General features: G+C 42.9%; 1 protein-coding gene across 1 annotated transcript in view; it reads left to right on the top strand.

Annotated features, from left to right (window-relative positions):
- The window catches only part of LOC146772770 (uncharacterized), a 247,132-nt gene that overhangs the window by 188,285 nt on the left and 37,440 nt on the right, over positions 1-21,407 (top strand). The window contains 1 exon segment of the mRNA XM_085637032.1: positions 3,656-3,720. Within this exon segment, the coding sequence (XP_085493158.1) occupies positions 3,656-3,720 (65 nt within the window).

Here is a 21,407-nt window from a genome sequence, read left to right as displayed (position 1 = left end):
CAGGTGTGAAGTTGGTCCTAGGATTCCTACCCCTCATCGTAAACAGAGATACTCCAGTCGATCGATTATTAGTAACTCTGTAAGCCCAAACCATTTTACCCAGTTGAGTAACCTAGTCCTCATTACTTGCCCTACATAACTGTATGATACATTTGATCACACGGTTAAATTTGTCTACCATACCATTGGCACTGGGATTGTTTAGTGCAGTGGTCTCATGCTTCACACCACTGCTTTCAAAACAAAGCTTAGTTTTATTGGAGACAAATTTCATTCCATTGCCACTCAAAATGGTGGCAGGAATGCCGTCCAATGTAAAAATCTGTTCCAGGAATTCACAAACTGCATCCATATCTGCCTTTTCTACCACCTTCACGGTCGGCCATTGGCAAAAGAAGTCAATTAAAACCAACACATACTTGTGAGGTTTCCCAAGGGGTCCTACAATGTCAACTGGAATCAAACATTTACTCATAGTTGGTGTTAAAGTCTGTAAAGATTTATCAGCCAAAACACAATTGGGGCACTCTCTTACATATCTTTCCACCTCAAGATCCACACCTGACCACCAAAACATCTTCTTCGCAATAGACTTGGTTCCAGTAATTCCAGAATGCTCCTCATGCTCCGAACTGATAACCGTTCTTCGCAAAGCTTGTAGTGGAGTTACTTTTTGTTCTCCCGGAATTGTGCCACTTTCAACAGTCAAGTCAGTCCTTACCTCCCGGAATGGTTTCATAGATTGATCTATACCCTCTTTTCTTGGCCAAACGTCAATCAAGTAAGTCATAACTACTTATAAAACTTTATCCTTCTTCTATTTCTTACTCCATTCTTCTCTGACAGCAGGCATGCCACTATCGTGCACTTTGAAAATTATACTGTTAACCCCTTGGACTCCAAAATATTTAACACCTTCATCAACCCCTTATCGTGTTCATCCCCGGTTGGACCAAAAATGAAAATATTGTCTTGGAAAACTTTTACACCTTTTCTTTTCCAAAAAGTTAAAACTTTAATTACTGAAAGACTGCAGCCACCGACTCTAGGTGAAATGGCGTGAGCTTAAATTGGAAACACCCATCAGGGGTGACAAAAGATGTACGTTTCTGGGAATACTGAGCTAAAGAAATTTGGTGGTGTGATGACAATAGATAAATGGTGAAAAACCACTTGCCAACTCTGACAAAAGTTACCAGTTCATTAATTCTTGGCAACAGAAATAGGCCCACATTTATGTTGTTGTTCAAATGGCGTAAGTCAACACACAACAAATGTTGCCATTGCTTCGTCTAGCCACCATTAATGGGGGAAACCCAATCAGAGACTTCTATTGGTTCAATACCCCAAAGAAACCTGCTTCTCCAGATCTTCAGAGACTTCATCCCTAACCATGAAAGGAATGTTCCTTACCTTGTGGACATTAGGTCTAGCATCAGCCTTCAAAATAATTCAGTACTCAAATCCTTTCAAATTCCCCAACCTACCACTAAAAACCTTTGGAAATCTTTTGAGCATATCATTGCCCATATGCACTCCTTTATCAAACACCATCACTTGCTCTTTGCTACTGGGATCAAACACAATGTGCAAATTTCCATGGTCAAACTAACCAAACACAAGGGGGCCCTTTCACAGCAACATGCAATCTGCCCGGGTCAGCCTATTCTTGAATCTCAAATTAAACCACCTAAATCCAATCATGTCAATACGTTCTCCACTTTAACCCTGAGGACCCCTCCAACTTTATTGAAAATTTTTTCTCTCTGCAGCTCCTCGTTGATTATAGTTTATGGGGACCCAGAATCTGCATACATTTTTAAGGATACATCAACAACAGTCATCCAGCACTCAAATTTAGGTCTGTGAGATTTACCATCAACATTCAAAACAAGGCTTCTACACAGACTCGCTACATTGTGACAGTGCTCGTTGTCACCTTCAGAAGTTTTCTTATCTTCCTTACTTACTGGCTCACTCACACACTTAATAGACTCTTTCCTTCTCCTGCACACTTTTACAAAATGCCCTACAATGCCACAATTGCTACACTTTTGCATGGCAGCAGGACATTTTTTGGTAAATGCCAAATGTTCTTTACTGTCACAATGTTAACATCTGGTTTGATCTTTGGATTTGGAATCTTTTACACTGTACTTAGATGCTCAATTTCGAACAGTGGCATAATCTTTTGCATTCTGTTTTAACACCCTAGCACACCTACTCGACATCTCAGTTTTTTTAACAATTGCCAACACATCATTTAACGCAAAATCACCACTGACCCGTAAATGCTCCTGAATGGCTAGATTCTTGGCGTGCATCACCAACAGGTCCCTGATGAAATTGTCTTGTAATACACCAAATTTTCAGTCTAAAGGTCATTTCTTTACCTCTGCAATGTACTCTTCCACTGATTTGTTTTTCCTTGTTTCTGTTGAAGGAACTTGTACCTGGTAATACCAATGCAAATATTTGGTGTATAGTACCCATCCATATCCAAAATTACAGCCTGGAAAACATTCACATCGTCCATTACCACCAATTTTGTCATTTGGAAGTGGAAAATATTTTTCGTCTACTGCATTCCCAAGCAAATAGATCTCCTTAAACCTGCAGTTCAATATATTCTCTGCTACCTCCGTCATCTTCAGCAATCGACCCTTGCATTTACTTGCACACGTCTTCACTTGGATGCCATTGAAAGTTATATGAAGAATATGAAACACTTGTCGTTATTCAGAATCTCTGTCATCAAGGCGTCATGGAAGGACTCAAACAAGTTATTCCACCCAGGGTACCTCCTCACCATGTGCGGAACATTAACATTATCCTTACCAGAATGATGAGCTTTTCTTTTGAACCTCTACATTTGTGCCCATTACAATTTCTTTCCTGAAAAGTTGCTTTCCTTGCTGATATCACATTTTTAAGGCATGTTAGCCAATTGAAGACCCTAGAAGAGCCTTTCGTTCTGGTTCAGTAAGACAGGATTGACTTAGAACCAACCCTAAATTCCCTTTGAAAGTGGTTCCTCCATTCCAACTCATTCAAACCATTGAGCTCCCATGCTTCTTCGCACAGTCATACTCTGTGGCAGAGAGGGCCCTTCACACCCCTGCTGTCAAGTGTGCTCTCATGTATTACATTGATAGAACTGAGCTCTTTTGCAAAACTCAACAACTTTATGTTGCTTTTGCCCTGCCACATAAAGGTCAGGCTCTTTCAAAAGCTGGCATAGCTAGATGGATGGTCAAATGTTTTCAAAACTGCTGCATTACAGCTTGGAGGAATTTCCCTGCTCTGCCCAGACAATATTCTACTTGCAAAAAAGGAGCCAAGTTCAAAACTAGACTGCAGGATATTTCTTATAGCATGTTGATTGGATTTTTTATTGTGGAATTGTGGAAAAAAGGAAAAAGTAGCAATTGTAATTTTGAGTAGCGTCGGTGTGCCCTTTGGCAGATTATGACCTCCTTGTCAAGAGATCACTTCTATTGATTTGTATTTGTGGATCCTAGGCTTCAGTTCACAACTTGTACCAAACTCTTTAATATATTAACTTTTACCTATGCCTATTTTTGTTTAAGGGCTTCACTAGACAAGGAAGCGTGTTTTAATCCCATTAACATTGATTATATTTTTCTCATTGTAGCGTGGCGATAAATAATCCTGACGTCTCTGCTGAAAGCTGCACTGTTTCAGAGATGGAAGAAGTCCCTCTAGGTGAGTTCTGTTGCATGGAGAATCTTTAAAGCACATTAATTCTGATGGATACTTCTAACCGCATATTCCTCACCATTAGACTATTCGCCAGGCACCAGGCCATAGCAATGCTCCGGTGTGCTGGTAAATGAAGCTGTGCAGCTCTGTTTTGATCTTGTCCCATGCAGTAAGTGATGGAGCGGAGCCACATATAGATGCCGCCCCATGTGACAATGTCTGTTCTTTCTTTCAATGCCTTGAATTGTGGATCTAGAGCTCTGCTCTCTTTTCTTTGGTTTTCACACATTCTTTCAAAAATCATTTATTGTTTCTAAGGGAATGGTGCCCCCCAACTAGGCCTAAAGGGTTCAAACTGTGCCATGACTGCCAGAAACTGGTGTTGGTGTTGGCTGGCTGATGAGGGTTATGAACCTGAAACCGGTCCCAGGATGCTTGTTTCCGGTCCAGGGAAGACATGGCTTGGCAGTTCGGGCTGGACTGTTCCCATGAGGCACAGGGTCTGACTGATTTGCATATGGCCATGTCGGAACTGGAGTGGTGGAGTGAGCTAAAGAATGATTATGGATTAAACCCAGATCAGTTGACTGGGGGTGAGTGTTTGATTTGCTCAAATGCTCCGTCCACCATCCCTTTTGGTATCGCTCAGGTCTCTACTAGGGCCTGTCGGGCTGCTCCCCATTCCTCTAAAATCTGGGGACTCGTGTGGAGATGAGCCTCCAACCTGCACAACCCCAGCTCTTGCTTTTGTATACCACATTCTAGTTGTCGCACGCCATAGGTTGTCTTGATAGAGACTCCCCAGAGGACAACCTTCATGGTTTCCAATTCCACTGCCCTACTTGAGGTCGATCCCCAGTTCTCCTCAAAGTAACGAGTCAGCGTTTCAGTGATCACTGCAACAAAGGGGGGGTCCATGAACACCTCTGCACACAATCGCCAGGAGGGTATTTCCAGACATTCTGGTACCCCCACAGACTTAGCAAGACTGGGGAATGATCTGTGATATATCTAGGCAAGTACGTTATCCCATCCACCTCTGAAGTGAGGTCTAATGACAGGAAGAAGTAGTCAAGCCCGCTGGAGGTCCCTGTTGCCGGCGTACACACGAAAACGTTATTTTACTCGGGTTGCAATCCCTCCACACATCCCTCAACTGCAATCCCTCCCTGAGATCTTCCAAAGTCTCCGTCATCCGAAGCTTTGTGTTTGTGTGTGGGGGTTACCTATCCAACGTTCCACCCACCGCACAATTCATGTCGCCCGCTACGATTATACCCGCGCCCAAATGGGGCGCGCCCACTGTCATTAACTCATGGAAGAAGGAGATACAAACATTATTGAGGGCCCATATACTGAGAATTCTCAATTCCCTCCCATATAGTATACCATGCAGAACCACATACCTCTCCTCCGGATCTGTTATGTGATGTAAATATCTGAGGGGAATCCCTGGAGCTACCCATATTAGTGTCCCTCTTGCAAAGCCTGAAACATTTCTGACTCATATTTTAATCAAACTGATAAGTGCGACGGTGATGATGTGGATGATTTACCCCCACACAATGATGTTGAGGAGGGTGAATTATTGGTTGTATGGATTAGACGCTCAGCTGAGGTCCTGTACCTAAAGCTGGCTTCAATTGAAGTCAAGACAAATGCACTTACTGAGGTTTTGCACCCTTGGCCAGTCCCTACTGAGACCTTACTTCCATTTAATAAATGCCTGATTGATACCCTTACGTGTACTTGGATGGAGCCTTGCTCTTGCCCACCTGTCAACAGGCAGGTGGCCAGTCACTACTGACTAGCGCAAGGCAACCCCGATTTTCTTATGCGGCACCCAACTCCAGAGAGTTTAATGGTTCAAGCTTCTACCAGCAAAGCAAACTCTAATGCATGCCACACAACCTCTCCAGATAGGGAGTCAAAAAGGATATAGAAGTTCTGTAATCAGATGCTCTCTTCCTCCAGCTTGGCATTGTGTTTAGTCAATGCATTTTACCTACTAAGCCATTATACACACACTCTTTTGGGACAGGGCCAGTGTGATCTTGATGGCAGTCCCAGAGTAATTTTGAGACTCTTTGGCTCAAACCATTCAAGACGGCCAGGATGCGGTAAAATATATCCTTAGAGCTGGCCAGGATACTACTGACTATTCGAGGTGCATTGTAGGCCCTATTTTGGTGCCTCATTGCCACATATGGATGTAATCCACTGGCTTTTCTTGAGACAAGCAGGTGTATCTAATAGAGATGCATTTTTATGGGACCTGTCTCTTTTGAAAAAAGTCTGTTTCTGCCCACCAGTGCTTTAAAAAAAGCAGTACCACAGTGCATTCCATGTCTTTTAGCCCCTGCCCGACAGTTTCATCAATAGCATAACCCTTCAAAGGCTATTCCAGAGGGCTGCTGTATAGACACCTCAGCAGTCACCCCATACCTTTCATGGCCGGGGATCAAGCAAACAACATGCAAGACACTATGGTTCCACTCAGGCCTCCGCTCCTGTAGAATTAGCCTCCAAGCCATTTTAGATTACCTTTAGTGGTACTCAGCCACACTGGCACACTCAGGCATTTTCTTACTGGGTGGCAGGCAGTGGCTGATCCTCTGCTAAGGTGGAGGATTAGCGCCCTACTGCTTTTTTACAGTGATATTAACTTGCGGTATTATCATTTTATTTTCTCTTACTTTCACCCACAGATTTGCCTGGGTGAGCATGGGCAGGGGAAGAGTGTGTGTACCCTTCTAAAGTGCGCAATGACTGCTTGACGGCCCTATTGGGCTGCCCAAAACAGTTGTGCGCTCTTCGCATGTTCTCCGTGCAGGCTGCATCACAGCCTACGCGGACAACATGCTCAGGCCTCCAGTCAGCGTCTGAGCACTGAAAAACGGTGCTCAGACAAATCACAATGCTGCCTTGCAGCATTGTGATTGACTGACTGGGAGCCTGGGTGTGCTTCCTGTGGCCAACTCTGAGCAAGGAAGGACTACGGAGGGGGTACAGGCGAGTAAGCGGCAAAAAGGTACATTTTTTTAATTTTTATTTTTATTAGTTTCAGAAACACATATTGCGCATAGCATTAACGTCATACATTTTGAAAGAACTAGTTCAAACAAACAATCCGTGGGTATCCAGTCTTAGTGCCCAATTGCCCTCCAACACAATTAAATTTGTCGGTACAGATATTCAATTAATACATGCAGATAGACAGTGCTTTATATCTTCACATTCTGATAATGTTTGTTGGTCCTTAGATCTCAAATATTGCAACAGTGGCTCCCAAATGTCTTTGGGTCGAGAAGGGGCTGGGAGTTCTTCTGCATACAATTCTAGGTTCTCCCTACAATACACAAGATCCCTTATCCAATTGTCCGGCAGCGGAGGAACTGAACTGTCCCATCTCATCGCCACCCTCCTCTTGGCCAACAGTAATGCAATTCCAATAAACTTGCCAATTGGACCTTTCGGAGCCGGAGTGTAGCACAGCAGACACACCTGTAGGTACAATGCAGGGTAATAGTCGTCATGGTTTGTAGTCTGTGTAGCACCTCCACCCAGACCCCAGCCACCTGATTGCATTCCCAGGCAAGGTGCCAGAAGTCAGCCCCCTGTGCCCCACATCGTTTGCACGTATCATTGTGCCGAAGGCCATATTTATGTAGCTTCAGTGGTGTGTTGTATGCTTAGTGCAAGAATTTAAAATGAATGATGCGTAAGTTACCGTTGGACGTGAATGCGCTAGTTACCTGACAGCGATAGTCCCACTCCTTTTGTGTGAGCTGAGGGAGGAGTCTATTATTCCAGCGATCAAGGCTTCTGTCCGTGCTAATAACTTTCTCGTCTCTTGCAGCCCTGTATAGCTTGGTAATCAGTTTCTGCCATGTGGGGCTTACTAGGAGCGTCTCTAAGGTTTGCAATGTCTGTGGTTCATCGGGAAAGGTATGGTAGTATGCCTGTATCGCTTTCTTAAGTCGTAGGAATTGGAAAAAAAATAACGGTGACATGTTGTGTATATATTGCAACCCATCTATTGTGATGAAACTACTATTTGGGTAGAGGACTTGCATTTTGTCTATGCCTACTGATTTTAGGGCATGCATGGCTCCTGCCTCCTGTGTGACCGATAGTGCTGCATGTCGATCTAATGGAAGCATGGGGCATATAGTGGGAGCTTTGCCGTTATCCTGCCCAGTGCCTGCCAGGCTGCAACCGTGGTATCTATTGTATTGATTTCCTATATGGGGGTACCTCTGTGTGAGTATGACAGAATGCATCTTATTGGAATCGGGTGTGCATCCCCATCTTCAACCGCTACATGAGGAATGAATTCATGGTGCTGGTACCAGTAGTATGAAAACTGCGCTTGAGTGCATAGATAGTACAGATACATGTCTGGGACACTAAAGCCACCTTTACCATAGTCCAGTATAAGTGTATCCCAGCTCACACGGGGAAGCTTGCCTCCCCATACCAACCTCACCAATAGTGACTGTATGGTTTTAAGAAATTGGTGAGTCTATTTTATGGGTATGTTGCTAAATAGATATAGAAATCAGGGCAGGACCGTCATCTTGATACGGGTATGCGGTCAGCCAATGATAGCGGCATCCTTGATCATCTGTCTACTTGTTGTTCCAATACTGTGCAGGCAGAGCCATAGTTTTCCTTAATGACCATTTCCGGGTCGCGATCAATCCATATCCCCAGGTGTTTTGCTGGGTCAGATCCCCACTCAAGAGGAAACTCCAGAGCAGTAGGCAGGGGCAGTAATCATGGTCAGAGGTACTTTCACCGATTTGTTCCCATTGATGCTGATCCCCGAGAGGCGCTCAAACCTAATATACTCATGCAGGATTGGAGATAAGAACGTTTACGGTTCCCTGATAAAGAGCAACATGTCGTCAGCATAAAGTGATATGCTCACCGGACGATGGGCAAATCTAGGGGCCGCATCCCTATGCCGTTGCCTGATGACGCTGACCAGTGGTTCCAGCATAAGGGAAAAGAGCAGCGGTGATAGAGGGCACCCCTGTCTTGTGCCTCTACAGATCCTGATTGGTTCTGATGTTAGCCCGTCAACCCGGACGCGCACTCTTGGACCAGTATACAGTAACCGTATCCATCTACTGTAGAATTCAGGGAGCCCCATGCGCTGTGGTATTTGAAACATATACCCCCATTCGATGGAATCAAAAGCCTTGGCTGTGTCCAGCATCACTGCCTCAGCCTGAAGCTTAGAGTGAAGTATATGGAACATTGCGAAAATTGTTTGCAAATTGTGTGATGTGAACCTGTCTGGAATAAATCCAGATTGATCGGGGAGAACTAACATCGGCACTAATGGTTGGAGCATCGTGGTCAGGACTTTTGCCAACACTTTTGCATCAGTATTAATAAGTGACAATGGGCGATACGATTCGCAGATGTGTGACGGTTTGCCTTTTTTTTTTAACAAGGTGATTATTAGGGCTTCTCTTAGCGATGGCAGCAGTATTCCCGACTCGTAGGCTTCATTGTACATACCCAACATATCGGGTGTGAGTTCATCTGCAAATTCCTCATAGAATTCACAGGTGAGGCCATCGGGCCCTGGTGCTTTCTTGTTAGGCAATGATCGAATTGCCTCGCAGATATCAGCAGCCTCAATCGGTTGGCAGAGATATTTGTGTGTCCTACGGATAGCCAGGCGGTCACGACATCTGCAAGGTAATTTTCTAGCTCCTTGGAGTCAGTTACCCTTTTGGAGGTGTACAATTCTGCATAGCATGTGCGGAATGTGCCGCAATTGCTGATGTGGAACAGTGATCCCCCTGTGTGGTCTGTGAATTTTGTTATGATTTGACGGTCTGTTCTTTGTTTGATCTTGGAAGTCAGATTTCATCTGGGTCTGACTCACTCGCCATATGCACGGGCCACGTGTCTCTTAGATAGGTAACGTACCTCACCAGCCACCACTTCGTTATACTCTAGTATGAGATCTTTAATACTGGCGAGTGTTTGCGTGCATGGGAAAGTCTCATAGTCTCGTTCAAGCTGCTCTAATGTGTTTTCCACTCTGGACAGTTGGGCTCGGAGATCCTTAAGTATGCCTGCTGTTGTGCCAATATGTTTGCCCCTGATAGTGACCTTGAAGGCCTCCCAAAGTGTTGCAGCACTGCTCAGCGACTCTTTATTTAAATCAAAGTATTTGACTATAGCCTCCCTGATCGTTTCGGTGAATAGAGGATCAAGAAGCGCCTCTGATCAAAACCGCCATGTAAACTGATGGGGGATGCTAAATAGGATTCATAGTGTGATTCTAACGGGGTTGTGATCAGACAGTGTTCTGGGTAGCGTGTCTATTGTGGACACCCATGCATTAGCACTCTCACTCACCAGCCAGTAGTCCAGCCTTGACCTACTGCCGTGAGCGATCGAGGTGTGCATTCCCACCAGCCTATTAATGTTACGTATTCTCCATGCGTCTACAAGACCTAGTTCAGCCATCCCATTGTTTATAACCTGAGCAGCTCTGGGTGAATGGCCACCACACCCACTGAATTTGTCTTTGCTAGGGTCCAAATGTGTATTAAATTCCCCGCCCCAGATAATTTCAGCGCCAGGCCAGTCCCGTAATACATTAAATATGCCCTCAGAAAAGCCAGGCTCGTTAGTGTTGGATCCGTATACATTGACTATGGTTATAGCTGATCCAGCCAATTTGCCGTGTATTATAGCATATCGTCCCACATCATCCGTGCAGGATTTAATCAAAGTGAACAGAAGATTTTTCTTTACAAGTGTGAGCACCCCTTTGGCATATGTTGAGTAGGAGGACGCCAGCCTGTACCCCGCCCACTGCGCATCTACTTTTGTTTCATAGTGCTTTGTCAGGTGCGTCTCCTTCAGGAGTACTATCCTGACATAATTTCTGTCCAAATAGGCCATTACTTGTCTAATTTTTGGGGGGGAATTCTGCCCTTGAGCATTCCACGTCATGCATGATATCTGCTCATTAAGTAGCACTGTCATGTTATACCGTCGTGAAATCTGCTTTTTGTATCTTTACAGTGGAGTGAAATATAGTTCAACATTGGTATCAAAGGATCACATTGAGCCATGTAAAACAGTCCCCGTTACTCCACCTCTTATGTCCACCCCCACCCACTTCAGCACCCCCAACTTACCAAAGCCATCACTTAAACACAACAACAACCCCCAAATACAAGGTACAGTAGTCATTAGATGTGGGGTACACCCGTGGGGGAGCGCAGGAGCACCTTTAGCCTCCCAGGTAAAAAGGGAGGTGGCTGAACAATGTAAAGAAGTTACCCGCTTCTTGTAGATATCTAAACTGAGGAAAAGACATAAATGTGTTCCTGCTTGCGGCATCAACTACGGTGCGTGTGTTACAATTGAATTAACTTACAGCCATTAGGATATCGGGAGGCATCTGAGCGTGACCCCCTTTTGTATATACACAGAGCAAGAGGGAACATGGGGTCATATGTATCAAAAACCATATTTGCGATTCTCAAATAGCGATTTTTTGAGAATCGCTATTTGAGAATTGCAAAACGGGATGTATTTAAAAATTCGCACATATTTTGCGAATTCTTAAAATTCCTTAATTGCGATTAGCAAATTGCGAAATCGCAATTAAGGAATACCTTCCCATTCATTCCTATGGGCCAGGAGGCCCATAGGAATGAATGAGAAGTCATTCTCAAATTGTGATTCGCAATTTGATAATCGCAAATTCAGAAAAATTTCAAAGGTGCATGGATGTCATGATGACCTCTTGATGCACCCCTGAAATGAGCATGTGTGCGCATATGGCGCACATACATGCCATAAGGGCATGAATGTGCGTCACGTGGCACCTAGAAAAATGCCAAAAAGTGAATTTTTTTAAGAAATCGCAAAATACCACCAACTTGAAGTTGGTGGTAATGTGCGATTTCTTAAGGAGAAATCGCACAACTTGGGTGCTTGTTACATAGCATTTAAGGAATCGCAATTTGCGATTCCTTAAATACTTACACAAAATGAAGGAATCGCAAAATTAGCGATTCCTTATTAGTGCGATGCGAAAAAGGCTCATACATCGAGTTTTGCGATTTTGTATTCGCAAACGCTGTTTTTTTGCGAATCGCAGCGTTTGCAAATACAAAATTGCTTGATACATATGCCGCCAAGTACCAATGGGTTTGTGGTATCAGCATGTAAAGTATGAGCACTCAGCCAGAGCAACCGTAGACTTAGTGTATCCTGGATTAGTCCTCTTCTTCTAGTGTGCCAGATTTTTCTTGACTGCGACGCCTTAGGGCTTTAGCATAATCCATGGCCGCTTTAGGGCTAGTGAAGATCCTGAACTTCCCCTGCGCACCAATGCGCAGGCCGGGTAGAGCATAGCTTATGGAACACTCTCCGCCAGCAGTAGCTTCTTCACCGATTGGTACTCCTTCCTTGCTGCTTGGACTGCGGCAATGAAGTCCGGATAGAAGGCCAGATTATTTCCTTGGTAGTTTATGGTGCCCTGTTCCCTGGACATGCGCAGTACTGAGTCTCGATCCCTGTAGTTCAACAGACGGGTGATAATCGGTCTTGGTGAGGCTCCGTGGGGTGGGGGGGGTGAGCCGCCAAGGTGCTCTGCCCCAAAAATCTCATGTAGCATCATCTCAACACAGGATTCCAGTCTCCTTGTGTTGGTTGATTCCGGCAGGCCAGTGATTCGTAATTTGTTATGTCAGGATCAGGCATCTAGGTACTCATTCTTAGCTTGAATGATGGCGAGCACCTTTTCCATGTCGAGAGTCTTGGTGGTCACTTCTAAGTTATCCTCAGCGTCCGAGATGCATTTTTTAGCTTCGCCTAACCTGGTGACGTGTTTATCTAGTTTTACCGACATAAGGTCCATCCTGATATTAAGCGCATCAATTTTTCCATCTATAGACTGGAGACTTATTTGCATGGCTAGAAGCGTTGTTTCGAGTGACGTTGAGTGTTCAATAATGGCATCCAGCTCTGAATCTGAGGTACCTTTCTGCTGCGATCTGCCTGGCGCACGCAATTCAAAGTTGAGCCGGGATTTTCCTCTGTCTGTTTTCCCCATGCCTGCCCTCTTAAGTGTTACAGCAGTGTGCAGCCTAATGGTGATCACCAATCCTCACTGGGCCCTGGAGTGCACAACGGTAAGCTGTGGGCACATTGTTACAAGAGGAGCAGCAACCAGCATGCATGTACAGTATAGAATCCAAGGAGTGAATTTATTAACCTGCGCAAGTTTAGAGCCAGGAGATGAGCAGTACAGTCACATCAGTGTGCAACCTAATGGTGAGCACCAGTCCTCACTGGGCGCTGGATCGCACAACTGTATGTAGCGGGCAACGTTGTTACAAGGGGAGCAGCAGCCAGCATGCATGTACAGCATAAACTCCAAGGAATGACTCTATTCACTTGTGTAGTTTCAGAATCCGGCGATAAGCAGTGCAGTCAGGATCTCACATCCAACCCGGCAATCACATTTTACACAAGCTGCGCTGTTTATGAAATCAGAGCTGTGGCAGTGGGATATTGTGCTAGGTTCTAATGTCTGGGCAGCTGAGGCAACTCTCCACTGTTCTCGCACCTCAGCTGCACGTCAATTGCTAAAATCAGCACCCAGTTCCTCCAGGATCACGGGCTGAACAGTGGGGCAGCAGAGGTCTTACTGAAGAGAGGCCTCCGGCGGGTCTAGTCACAGCGCCGCACTCAGAGGCATCAGTGGGAGGATATTCAGCAAGCGCTTGCAATGGTGGCCCTCCGCACCGCCTCCAATGCTCAACATGGGCCCGCCCAATTATCAGCGCTCGGGCACGGACACCGCCGGCCGTCACCGAGCCGCACGGAGCACTTGTCAAGCGTTCAAAGGTATTGTGTCCCCCTGGGAGACCTTTCAGCGCTCACTTAGTCGTCCGCCGAGGCAAGGGCACGTGGAGGGGGAAACAACCTTTCCAACGCAGTCATTACATCGCACTACCTTTACAACGCAGTCATTACATCGCAACATCCTTTACATCGCATGCCATTACATCGCATGTCACTACAACGCATGTCATTACAACACATGTCACTACAACACATTCCATTACAACGCATACCATTACAACGCATAGTTTTTACCCCTACACTATCCAACATTTACCCTACTGTTGCACTCACTGGAGTGGTAATAGTAATTTTTACCCCTACTCTATCCAACACTTACCCTACTGTTGCACTCATTGGAGTGGGAATAGTAATTTTTATCCCTACTCTATCCAACACTTACCCTACTGTTGCACTCATTGGAGTGGGAATAGTATTTTTTACCCCTACACTATCCAACACTTACCCTACTGTTGCACTCACTGGAGTGGGAATAGTAATTTTTACCCCTACACTATCCAACACTTACCTTAAATGCAATGTAATGATATGCATTGTAATGGTATGCGTTGTAATGGTATAATGCGATGTAATGGAATGCATTGTAAATGTAGTTTCGAAAAATGCGTTGTGATGACATGCGATGTAAAAACATACGTTGTCCAATGTGGTACTATTACTCCATCAATCTGCTTCCAGTCCATTCATTTAATTTGACAATTCATGCATGAGCACTAAAGTCTGACCCCAAACATGCCCCCCTTTGTTTGCAGATCATTGAAGAAGAGCATATTGTGTAGGTGGGATGTTTTCAATAGTTCTGCTTCCACTTTAAAACATGAATTGGCGGGCGCCATTTACTTCATGCAATGGACAACTGTGGCTATACATTAGTACAATGAATCCCTCAACATTTCCAAAGTGAACAGGATCAACAGGACTTGGTCGATCTGACAGAAATTGAAATATGGGAGTAGCAGAAGAAAGTGCCATCCAGGTGTCATAAGCTGCTTTCTTCCCTCTCTCATGAAAAGCCGACATGGTGTCGCAACCAGTAGCAGCATGGAAAAGGGGCAGAGAATCACATATATCAATTCCTAAGCTTTCTGCATTACCGTGAGCTGGTATGTAGCAAAACATTTTTCTGTACCAAATGCTAAACACAATTGTTGACATTCAATATTTTTAAAAATAGCAATCGCAAGAACTACTACATCGGTATCTACTGTACGAATCATTATTTCGGAATGAACTTCAGTTGCTGCATGGAAAGAATGAAACAAAACTTATGCGTCAACTATCTCATGATTGCAAGGCGATATCATTTCGAAATTCATAATTAGTGTGTAACTTGGAACGTCATCCTGACAGGTGACAATTACTTGCTTCCCTTCGATGGTAATAAGTTGCACATGTCCACTCAGTAAACCAAAAACCTCTGTTTTATTTTTGCCTCATCTAAAGAAACTATGCCAATCTTTGGCTACAGGAGTGTTAGATTCAACTCGCTTGCGAAGACCCTCACCTCTTTTTTCTCTAACACTTTGCTTGATGCTTTCAGTAATCTATATATATCCCACACAAGATCCAATCATTTTACATTCCTTGCTTGAGTATCTATGTAGGGTATAAAATATTTTGAAGGGTAATCAAATGTTTTACAAGACTTGTAATTAGCATACTTTCGATAGCTGTACCATTTAATATATTTACATCCACCTCTGCAGCAGTGTTGTATATATTGGTACTTTCGGCAACGCTGTCCAATAGCTGCAACTTCTGTCCTTGTTTGAGTTTTCCATTCACAGATATAGATGGCCGAAAAGACTGATTCTCATGCTTGAAAAAATCTTGTCTGACACCCTATCTATAATCTAGAAAACAGATTTCAAATACTTTTTACCAAGGATAGTTTGTCTTTGGACTCAGAAGTTTTGTGCAGGCTGGTGCTGAATAATTGAAGTTTGTTCCTTGGTACGGTATCTGTAATGGGCTTTGAACACATTTGCAACACCTCATGAAAATTGGAGTTATATTGCGCTCTACCAATTTCATGTGCTGTTTTCACTGATGTGATAACTGTAGCAGGCATAACTTTGTTGCTGCCCAGATTGAACAGATCACCACTCTCCTCCAATTTGTAGCAACAAGATCATCATGCTGGACAGCTTGACCTCTGGTTGTGGGTGTTGCAATTAGGTATTGTTTCAGCTTGGAACTCATTTTCAGGCACTACAGAAGACTCATTGAAGATGAAAAAAAGAAAGGAACATATTAACACATATGAATAAATGTTGATACATGTCAATAAGTATGAATATTTACATCAAATTTATAACAGATTTGAATTTAAAAGTGTTCTATGTGATTTTGGTGGCCATTTTATGACGTCATAGGCAAGATCCACTTAGAGTCTCGCTGTTATATGATTACTTGTCAAGTCTCCACTCACCTGAGATCCAGGATGTTCAATTTGAGAGATGAGACGATTGTTCTCTATACCCCCGAAACTCTATACCTGTTCGGCTGTACTCAAAACACAGCTTGACAAGAATAGACTTCCTGGGGAAGGGGGAAAATGGGACAAAATAATAAAAAAAGAAAACAAACACTTCTTCCTTTGGACCAGGGAACGTCTTTGGCGCGGACTGCAATCTAGTCAGTTACTCTGTGGACCGTATTGACTTTCTGATTTCTGGCATCTAAATACAATAAACAACATTAGCTAACACCTACTTACACATTGAATTCAGTTGTTTAAACATTAAACACGGTGCATAAAACTATACCTTTCTTTTTGTATATTGCGTAATTCACAAGAAGAGTTATAGTCACTCTCTAGCATCTGGAGAAAAATGTCTGCAACAATGTATATACCTTTCTGTAGTAAAACAACATGAATTACGTGAAATACATATAGTCACACGTCCACTAATACAAATCTTTTAATGCCTTATGTCACACTTACTCAAAAAAATATGCGTCTGAATTCTAAATATAAACTCTTAATAAGATTGCAGGAATTGAAGTCCAAAGTCTCAAGATTAAACAAATATTGAGAACAGCTTGGAGATGAGTCTCTCCCTCTTGAAGTCTTTCAATGCCCAAGAAATGCGGAATGAGAACAAAAGTACCTTCATGAGTTGTGCGCTCTGTTCACTGTCTTTTAAAATATTAAATAAATAGAAATACCTGTATCTGAATTCCACGCTCTGTCTCTGCAAACGTGAGTATGCTGCAATCAATACCTTACTACTTCTCCTTTCGTTGTTTAAGGGAGGGTAGATTCCCCAGACGAATCGGATTCAGAGGAGGGAGATGTCCTGCTGGCTTGGCAACCAAAGCTCACTCAAACAGTAGGATCGAGTCTGGAAACCAATTGGATGAAATCTGCAACGCGGCAGCGCCAAGACGAGAAATCAGGTAAGTGAAGATTAGGAGGACGAGCCACGTGTACCTTCAACTGCAGACAGCAGGTTTCAACAAAAGCATGTTTTTATGGCTTGTATCGATTTAAAAAGCCAAACAAAGTTTGTTGACAGCAGTATGTGATTTCAGAATAAATGAGAAAGATTAAACTGAGCAGTTAAAGACTATCACCTACAAAATAAACGACAACAATTATACAAAATTAGACTGGGAATGTTGCACTGAGAACCACTGTATAATTCGATTGGTGTATTTCTAATAAATTATGCGGAAACACTTACTATGCGGAGACACTTAATGCACAATGTTGGTACTAGCCATATTCAAGACACGACCTCTAACATTACTATTACAAAGACGAACGTCTGTTCCAACTTTCAGCTTTCTATCCCAAAGTGAATGATTTTCGTTCGAAAACAGCCTGAACAGCCGTACTGTTACTTATGAACACTTGCCAGGAATCTGACCGCATCTGTAAAGGTTCCTTAAGCAGAGGTCCCGCATGCCCCTATGTCAGTCACTACAAAACTATTAATGCTGCAAACCTTATTGTTCAGCAGTGAAGCTTATCAGATTGTTTCAACAAACTGCAGTTCTTATAATAGCCACTAGATGTGAGTATGAGCACACGCCTCAAGACTTGGAAGCGGCAGAAACATCAGGATACAAGAGAAAACGACATTCTCCGTTGAGTTTTCGTCCAGCCTCTCTGAACAGCTGGATATCCTTGCAGCAGCAAATCACAGTTTTGTGAACCATGTTTGAGCGAACAGGAGCTAAACTAATGCTCTGCCTCAGTGACGGAGGCAGACAAACTGCTGGAGGCTGCATTAAAGATAAGTAAAGCTAAGTAACTAATCAAAGCTTGTTCATGTCCTGTCATTGCACAACGGATGCAGGTCACACAAGAACATGGTTGAAATCGCTGCTGTTGTGAACAAAGTAAGGCTCTGCATTTCCTGTAATCTGTCGGTTTTCCCTTCTGAAACAGACATTTAAGGGTGTGGCGCTCAGCATCTCAACATGAGCAGTGATCAGCCAATAGTGCACTAAGGTGTACAATCACGAAGCCTCTAAATGGGAAGGAGGCAAGTGTGAGACTTGTTTGAAGTGAGTGTTGCAGCTGTTGAGATTCTGCTCCTCCAGTTTAGGGAGGAGGGCGGTTGTGCGAGCAAGTGGGAGCTGTTTGAGCTCTTGCCATCTGTCTGCACCAGCACTGAGCGCCCGCTCCTAGGAAAGAAACAAGTGCATTTGAAAAATGGAAATTAATACAACCTAGTAGAAATTCCAAATCAAAACATATCTTTTAAAATTTTATTTAAAAAGACACCATACAGTCGACACTAAAGGGGGCTACCTATTCTTCAGTAGTGCACACTGTGCAAGAGCAAAATGTGAATGAGACCACAGTAGGCTAATAATGTATGAACAGGGATGACAGAAAGCCTCTGAAATTATGTATATCATATATATTTTGTTTATTAAAAAGAAAGGTGTTGGATAATGCCTGACCTAAAACGTTCCTGTAGTGACAATGTAAACAATGCAGTTTCTCTTTATCCAGGACAGGTCTCCAGTGCACTGTCAGATCCAGATTTAAAGACACCTCTTGATTGAGAATATGGTCTCTAAGCAGAGACCCATCTAGCCATGTAACATTCCCCTACTCTACGCCAACCAAACTTAATGTAATGGCGAGCCGCGAACAACAGCCAACTGGTCAAGGGAGCCACGGGTCAGAATAGTTTGGGAACCACAGCCCTATGTGGTGTTGTGCAGCTCCAAACTTCACTGAAGTGTAGGAGCGGAGCCACATACAAGTATCAGCCTGGCGCACTGACGTCAATTTCTTTCTATCTTTCTGTACCTTTCAAAGCAGTTCCAGGGCTAGGCTCCTCATTTTTTCGGTTCTGCTATGACAATTAAAACAAAGTCCAGTTTGCTAGGGAACCATGTTCCCATCCAAAAGAACAGGTTTCAAACCATGCTGTATCTGCAAAAAACAATGTTGGTCACATACCTCAGTGAGGTTTGTCTATGGTGAGTGGGCTCAGGACCCAAGGCGATTTGAAACTGGGAGATGGAGCTGTATCTTTGCAAGCACAAGATGCAATAATAATATGAGCTACGAGAGCACTCCCACTCGACCTATGTCTAATTTACTGGTGGCTATAAAAGCTCACCGGGCTCCCCATTATCACAATACATTTTTTTTAAATTAAATTTAAAAACATTAATTTTTTTATTTTTATGTTCATTTTATCAAAAGTTAAACCAATTTATACAAATACTTTTCTTTTTTTCCACTTTTTTCTTGTATTGCTATATTATGGTATACAATTCATAATTTCATCAATTTGGCATAGTACACAATGTTATTCTATGTAATTCATCATTTTATAACTTCAACATGATATGAGTTGTATGTTATATTCACATAGACACCCTGTGCTGTGATCCACTTGACACCACAAATACCTCATATCTCTTCACCACCTACCCAAACATACTACTACATGCATACTTCACACCCATTCTGTATCCAGCTTTAATGGCATACACTTTTCTTCGTGTGAATACTTGTTAAAGAATCCCTCTTTAGCAATCCATGATTATGTTACCAGCTGGATTTCCTTAATGTCCACGCACGTTTCGGTGGATTACTAACTTTTTAACTACCTTCTTCAGGACCACTCCTATATAAATTAGTATTAAACGGAGGGTACCGGGTAATCCATAATCTGATGGTTATAATCAAAATCCTGCAGTTATAAATGGCGTCCTGCTTCCGCGATTTACCTTCTCACGCATAGAGGAACGAAGAATTCAGGCAAGACGGATGCCCGGCGTAACAAGAAGAGACTGATTCCAACCACAGAGAAGTCTATATAAGAACAGAAAATACCAATGTAGATCTCGAAAACATCCTTATGAGGAAAGACAAGGTCAAGTAAACCTAATACAGGATATACCCGCCGAGTTATAAGCCTGGACTGAAGTAAACTGGATACAAATAGAAAAACTTCTAACTCAATAAAAGTAATGGAAACAGATACCCGGAACTTTATAGAGAAGAAAATCTAACTTCATAAATTGTGGTAGAGGTTTAACAAACCCGCACCGGATGACAACTGCAGGATTGTGATTATAACCATCAGATTATGGATTCCCCAGTACCCTCCGTTTAATACTAATTTATATAGGAGTGTCAAGTCAAATGATCTTTATTCGGAATTCATATATCCATAAAAGTACATCCAGGTTAAAACACATAAAAACATGTATAAAAATATTTTAAAAACAAAATTTTTTTCAATAGGGTGAGAGCAGCATATATAACATAAGGTGCATAGTACACAGAAAGGATATACATAGTCAAGCAAGATTACCAATTGGGTTTAGCAGCAAATATAGCATAAAGTACAAGGTGCACAATAAGGACATACATGATCTATTAATATATGAGATTGTTAATACCACCTTATCCATTTCTATAATAGTCATACAGATCCAAACACACATATAATAATTAATTCAATATACTATTTATAATAAAATGATGGTAAAGTGCAATATACATTCAGTGACCATTATGTATGTTCCATACTTGCCCTAGATCTTATACAAGTTTTTATAAAGCAGTTTACCGTGTGTATAACCTCGTCTGTCGACAACATTTGTAAGAATCTTAATGCCAGGGTAAGGTCCCTTATATTATGTTTACGAAAAATCGGCATTAGATGTTGACGGGTATACAGCTTATAATAGCCGCAGAAGAAAAAGAAGTGCAACAAACTTTGTTTTCCCCCTTCTGGACAAGGGCAATCCAGCTCTTCTAAGTTTTTATTAAAGCCAAGGGGGAAACTTAGTAAATTGACAATACTTCCTTCCCGGAACCTAAATAAAAGGCTCCGGTTCCATCTTCCAGTTGGAATCGACAGGTATCTGCGAGGCTTAATTAGGTTAACATTGTCTGGGTCAGTTAGTGGCAGATATTTAATAACAGGTTTTACCAATTCAGATCTCCTACGTTCCTCCTTATATAAATCAAACAGTGCCCGTTTTACGCCGTTCTTATGGGAAGGGGCAATGATATTAGGGGAGCTAAACAGAAGACCTTGACCCACACTCAGCAGGCTGTTGTTAACTGCATTTAACCAAGGTATAAGGTGGAAGCTTTCAAGTAGTAGACAATCAGATATTATGCTGCGTGTTAGAAGTGCAGCTGGGTTGGACCAAATTTTTATCCAGAAAAGTGCAGGCCTTGACCTAATGAAATCGGAAATGTATGGCATCCTAAGTTCATTATGACAAATGAATGTGGGCGCACAGGGAACACCCCCCAGTACCTTTCTACA

This window comes from Triturus cristatus, chromosome 12, assembly GCF_964204655.1.
Source record: "Triturus cristatus chromosome 12, aTriCri1.1, whole genome shotgun sequence".
Classification (NCBI taxonomy): Eukaryota; Metazoa; Chordata; class Amphibia; order Caudata; family Salamandridae; genus Triturus; species Triturus cristatus.
Note: the sequence above shows the minus strand (reverse complement) of the source record. Positions and strands in the feature narration are given on the sequence as shown.